We start from the raw sequence: 6,197 nt of genomic DNA, 5'->3' as shown, positions 1-6,197 counted from the left end.
ACCATATGTTTGCACTCATAGGTCTAACAGGAAAACAGGAGAAACCTAATGGAGGACCAGGAGGAGGGGAAGAGGGAAAGAGAGATGGGGAGAGAGAGGGACGCAAAACTTGAGAGACTATCGAATACTGAAAACGAACTGAGGGTTGAAGGGGAAGGGGGGAAAAGAGGTGGTGGTGATGGAGGAGGGCACTTGTGGGGAAGAGAACTGGGTGTTGTATGGAAACTAATTTGACAATAAATTACTTAAAAAAATAAAATCAGCTGTGATGGGCACTGCCATTCAGGAGCCACTGAGGCGATGAGAGACGGAAGAATATGGCTGTGGTGCATGACACGCCCTTTAACGGGGTGGGAGACAACAGGGAACTGACAGGCATCAAAGCCGGAGTCCAAACTTGCTAACAAATCTAACAGAGCAAGGAGTTTCCTCAGTGTTTCTCTAAGCAGGGAACTCAGTCAACTACAGTCGGCCCCTAACAATCACTTCTGCTGCCTTCTAACACACACGAAGGCACACATTTGTGATTGTGAAGAGTTTCACGGCTTCCTCTTCACACCTGGGACTCCTATTACTAAGTGGGAATAAACTCCATACAGAAAATAGGGAAATGTGAGAATTTAACATTTCATAAAGAATGCATAAAAATCAGCTAAGTGTGTTAAAAACGTTATAGGACCCAAGATGAGCAAAACAGCCCGGAGCCCTGAGGAAGTTTCTGCAAGCCCGTCGCTCTTCTCACGACTCAGAAGGCCAGTCGGTTCGTCAGCGCCCCGGAACCACCTTCCCCGGGGCCGCGCACACTCACCTGGCTTTGGCTTAGGCCTCACGTTTTCAGCATCATCTCCGTTGATAGTTACTGTCACGATGTGTGTGGTACAGTTTGTCAAGCCAGGATCCAGACACACAGCTACGGAGAGAAGTGACGGATCACCTTCACAGACACCACTCATGTAAGGTGGGTTTTCTGACCCAAATGCCTTCAGAAGGGAGCTGGGCTCCGGACTCACAGTGCCCACAGGGCCTGGGCAGGAAACTACCCGATTCGCTTAGCATCCGCTGGTGTCCTCCACGAGTCCCCCCAGACTCCCTGGGCTAACTGCGCGGAGACCCTACTGACTGTCAGATCCCTTCACCACATCCGAATAAAAAATCTAGTGAGGAGCCTGGCCCGTGGAGGGGGGAGGGCAGAAAACCTGGGATCTGGGGAGCTCTGGAAGGTAATTTCCCATCGCTTCTCCAGCTGCAGGGCCTTCGTGTGCAAACGTGCCCTCGTGCGGGGAAGGCTCACTCTAGGCGGGGACCGAACCTGGTCAGGATCGCTCCTCCCGAGCCAGCCACAACGGCAGGCCCCCACCCCGCGAACAGCGTACCGCTGGGCGAACCGGGAAGGGTCCGGCCCCAAGCGCACACCGGAGAGCAGTACAAACCTGGAGAGCACTCGGCAACGTCACCTTTGTAGCCGGTTTCCTCCTCGAGTTCCCGAAGGGCTGCTGCCTCCGGGCTTTCGTTGTCATCGATGAGACCTGGAAGCCCAAAGCATTCGTGAGGCGCGAGCAGAATCCTCTCCTGACAGTGCTGCTGCTGAGCCATGGGAGACGGACTGGAGGACAGTGAGGGCGGGTGGCACAGGGACAACTGACTGACGCTTGGAGCTTTTCTAAGAGAAAAGACTGGGCGCCGGGTGGCTCAGTGGGTTGAGCGTCCGACTCCTGATTTCAGCTAAGGTCATGAGATCGGGCCCCGCATCGTGCTCAACACTGGGCGAGGAGCCTGGTCGGGGTTCTCTCTCTCCCTCTCCCCTTACCCTCAGAACACGGGGTGCTGCTCACCCCAACTCTCAAAAAAAAAAAAGGTTAAAAGAATAACACCCCAGGCCGAGTCAGGAGGTCCCGACAGCTGCCTTCTGTCCCTCTTACGCAGCGGGCCGCTAACTGGCTCGGTGCCAGCGGCTCGCTGGCCCAGCTTGCAGACCCGCCTGTGTGGCACGGCCCTTTTCAGGCTGCTCGTGTGACCCTGTCACCTATCTTGCTTTCCTCCCTCGCACAGCGACACTGAGGCCGTAGAGAGATGCCAGGATGAGCAGCACCTGCGGGGAAGGACAGGCGGCTGGTGGCCTCGGGGCGCAGCCGTGCTCGGAGCGAGCACTAACCAGGGAGGCCGAGTGCGGAGGACGGTAGCGTTCAGATGACTTCACCCCAAAGAAAATGATGCGAAGGAAAAAGTGAAATGCAGGCTATCTAGTTACTTTTAAAGTTCTTACTGTCTTCAGTGAAATGGCTACATGAGAGAAAGAATGAAGTTGCGACGCGTTATCATGGGCTAGAATTTCAGCACAGAACCGACCCCCTACTCGAGTGAGATCTAATCTCTTCAGATGCGAAGAGCCCAGGTAGGTGCTGTGATGACACAGTGCTCCACTCTCTGGAAAGCTCTTTCTTCTGTGCAACTCAGGAGAACATTCTAGTGGAGGTCAAGGCAGTTTCCTGGCCTTCGTGCGTACGGGAAGACCAAGATGTCTTCTCCAGCCGTAGGTTTTGGAGTTCAGAGTCTGGCCTAGTTACTACTGTGAGTTTCTTGTCAGAAGCAGGCTGCAAGGGGTAGAAACTGAACGCCCCTGACAAATGAGGGAAGAGCAGTTCCTCAAAGAGAAGCCAGAGAGACTCTTGCTGAGAGGACGGGTGGCCTCTCACCTCCCCGGGGGGTGGGGGTGTGTGTGTGTGTGTGTGTGTGTGTGTGCGCACACGCACGTGCGCGCACATTCAAGAGTGCATTTGAGGGTTGCATTTTTTTTTTTTCAACTTAAACCACCCGGACAGATAAGGTGTCCCGTGTCCCAGCACGGGTGTTCTCCGTGTCCCAGGCGCGGGGCCCGGCGGTCAGGGACTCACCTGCGGGGAACTCCAGGCAGTAGCCCCCCATGGGTGGTCGGAACTGCTTCACCAGAACGATGCACTCGTAATGAAGCGTCCGCTGCAGCACGGGGATCACCGCCACACCTGGGCCCATGAGACAAAACCACAGAAGCCCCTCGTGAAAGGTCAGGGAGAGCTCAGCACAGGGTCAAAGACAGAGTTCCGGCCTGCGCTAACCTCTGCAGAGACCCAGTTCTCACTCGGCAGCGGCCAGACCGTTGGTGGTTACACTGGTCTACATGCGCTTGTATCTCCTTTAAGTGATACATCGAGTCAGTCCCAGTGTTCCTAGTAGACGCTAAATTAGAGTCTGTTGTTTTAGGATAAAGGACCTTTTCTCCCATGAGAGAAATATTTTACGTGGTCTTCCAAGAGAACACAGACAAAACCCCAGTACGTTCTGGAAAACACAAATTGCCCACAAGGAGTTCTCGGCTCCCTCCCTCCCCCCAGCTCTAGGGGCAGACAAAATCAGGGACAAAAACAGCAGGCCTGGCCGCCACTCTGTTTATTTTCGGGACAAGGAGCCAGTAAGATGAAAGGGAGGAATGAAAGGGAAGAACAAAGACCTACTGCCCAAGTCCCCCTAGAGTGGAGGTGATTCTCAGGGTCTTTGTAGCCATCGCATTTATGCCTAGAAGGGAATGTGAACTGAATGGACAATCTGTTCTAATTCAGTGCCTTCGTCATTTATAAAGCAACTGGTCCATCATAGAGTGGTGCCAAGTACTTTTCCAGACTAACGGCTCTCACCTAGGTCCTCTGAACAGAGCACGGTGGGTTTCTAGAAGTCCTATCTAGACACAGCATGTGTCTTCAAATTATTCGGACTTCTTTTTGGCTATAGATATTAGTATGCTTTCCCCTCAAAAACACTGAGACTGAGCCTAGATAACAGGAGCCAGAAGTTATTTACAGAGAAAGCCCGATTTAGTCACAAAGCACCGCAAAAAGGAATACCAGACTTAAACATAAAAGACCATAATCGAAGAGAGCTGCTCTGAGTTCTGGGTTAAAGTAAAGAGAACCCCGCCGCCTGCAGTAAAGCACGGTGACTTCCTCCATGAAGAGTCGTAAGGGGTTTGCGCTCCTACCATCGGCCGACTGCCCCTTCCTGGTCGTACGTTTCACCGTTTCCCACGTTCTGTTCAGGCAGAGAAGCAAAAACAAAATCACTAGCGTCACACAGAACGCCCTTAGGTTTTCAGTCCACAACCAGAACTTGACAAATGCGAAGCATGCAAGTGTAATCATGATGATGGCAAGGAGACCACGCCATATAGATCCGTATGGGAAAAGCCAACTAATCATGCTTTCCTGTAGCTTCTGAAACTTTGGGAAACGAACCACCCTACATCTGACCCGCTGAGCGCTATCGAAACAGAAGGCCTACCGATCGACCGCTTGAGCTGCCTTTCAAACGTTCACTGGGGAGATTTCACTTTGGATCATAAGTCTACAGGTTAGCAGTAATGAAGCTATTGAGCAGTCGGTGCAAATTAAGCTCTTAGAATTCCAGCTTTTTCACTAAGAGCAAAAGATACTGTGCGGAATGCGAACCACTGAGGTGTTATTTATGTATGATCTAAAATATAACAATCTTAGAAAGCAGGGCCATCCCATTTACTAATTGAGGAATTATTGCATTTAAGTGAGTGCTCTATTTTGCATGTGTGAAATCTCTCTTCTCTAAGGGGAAAAAGTGAGATGAGGAATGGGAAGTTCCTGCTCCCTTTTATGGCGCTATTCCTGATGGGCTGCTTGTTTTCGGAGAATCCCCTCGTTGGCACAACGGTGTTTGAAGGGGAAGGACACGTGAAGGAAAGTCCCCTTCCCTGTCTTGTCCCTGATGCGGAAGGAAGCAGTGGTAAGAAATGGGATCCAAATCAACTTTGGATCTAAGAGAAGTAAGATATCCGAGTGGCTGTGGGGACCCGGATGAGGAAGGCGTCAAGGTCCGCCTCCCTCCGGAAGGGCGGGTGTGAAGAGACGGACTGCCGGGAGGAGTCCTTTTATCAGGCTGTCCTTAAGGCTTGGACTGGGTCACGTTTCTATGAAAGAAATCCAGATATTTAATCTAGTTTAAACAATCACCACCACCTTTCTGTAAACTGTAGATCCCTTGGTATTATACCCAGATTCGAACAGCGAACCTGCCAAAATGAGCCTATGAAAACCACACACTGCTGTGATGACTCACAATCCCCCGACATTCCTGTTAGTAACAAGAAGCCAACCAACAAGCAATTCGGGTAAGTAAATAGTACAGATGGCAAGAGGTGAGACTCCTTTTCAGCTGTCTCTGCCGCCCCTTAGGGTTAGTCTAAGACTGGAGAAGGCAGTGCTGGGAGGGGCCGTGAGGGCGCTGTCCCACACACACATCATCACAGTGGTTAAGATGATGTAAAGTGACCAGTAGCTAGCCGTGCATCACGAGCCACGAAACGTAAATCCATTTATACGGGATCCTGGAACACGGACGCCCCACGGGGGCTCCCGTCATCTGCGAGGGGCACTGAGATGAGTGTGTGACTGAGCCGGACAAGCTCAGGCTCCACGTGCCCACCGGCTACGCCCACAGCCACACATCACGTGAGACCGGCCCCTCAGGTGTGAAACTAGGGAAGTAGGAGTGTGTTAGCTCAAAAGCCTCTTGTGCCTTTAGAATTCTGATTCTAGTTAAGTCACTCCATTTTCTGAGTAACCGTCATAGGAGAAAGCTTGTTTTGCGTTCTTCGCCCGGTCAACACACACAAGAGGCAGGAGTGGCACCAAAGGCTGACTTCAGCTCTGTCCTGATGCCCAGCAGGGGGCATAATGCCAGCGTGCTCTTACACTACTGAAATCAACTCCATATCCTTATCCATGAGGAAACAGGGTAGACAAAGGATTTCTAGCTGCTGTTTCATCCTGACCGACATGGCTTTGTATCGGGTAATAGATAAAACATTTTCCAAGTTTAGACGTCATGACCTACGGCAAAGTACCAAAGCCGGGCACCCCGGTGGGAAGGAAACGTCAGTGCGTCACCTTGGAGCGCGGGGAGAGCTACGCGTGCAAGAACGGAGGTGAACATGCTATCAACAGGCCACATAGCAGGTACTTGGTAGGCGTCAGAGTGCACGCCTCAGCTACTCAGACAGACTCCCCGGAAGTGAGACCTGGACGCGAGCATCCTGAAAAGGGTCTCCACGTGACTCTGACGCACGTCCCTGAGTAAGAAACGCTGGAGGAGGAAGAGGAGTCCAGTGAAGAGGTGAGATGGGCCAAGCACCACGTACT

At 52.0% G+C, this 6,197-nt stretch overlaps 1 protein-coding gene across 1 annotated transcript in view; it reads right to left on the bottom strand.

The window, feature by feature from the left end:
• NUDT5 (nudix hydrolase 5) overlaps nucleotides 1-6,197 on the bottom strand; it is an 11,452-nt gene extending 5,255 nt beyond the window's left edge. The window contains exons 1-5 of the mRNA XM_029953672.1: nucleotides 6,077-6,197; nucleotides 4,010-4,059; nucleotides 2,892-2,999; nucleotides 1,431-1,526; nucleotides 809-910 (exon numbers count right to left, since the gene is read on the bottom strand). Coding sequence (XP_029809532.1) covers nucleotides 809-910; nucleotides 1,431-1,526; nucleotides 2,892-2,999; nucleotides 4,010-4,059; nucleotides 6,077-6,090 — 370 coding nt within the window. The 5' untranslated portion in view covers nucleotides 6,091-6,197. The remainder of the gene's footprint in view (nucleotides 1-808; nucleotides 911-1,430; nucleotides 1,527-2,891; nucleotides 3,000-4,009; nucleotides 4,060-6,076) is intronic.

Source organism: Suricata suricatta, chromosome 10 (genome assembly GCF_006229205.1).
Source record: "Suricata suricatta isolate VVHF042 chromosome 10, meerkat_22Aug2017_6uvM2_HiC, whole genome shotgun sequence".
Taxonomy (NCBI): Eukaryota; Metazoa; Chordata; class Mammalia; order Carnivora; family Herpestidae; genus Suricata; species Suricata suricatta.
Note: the sequence above shows the minus strand (reverse complement) of the source record. Positions and strands in the feature narration are given on the sequence as shown.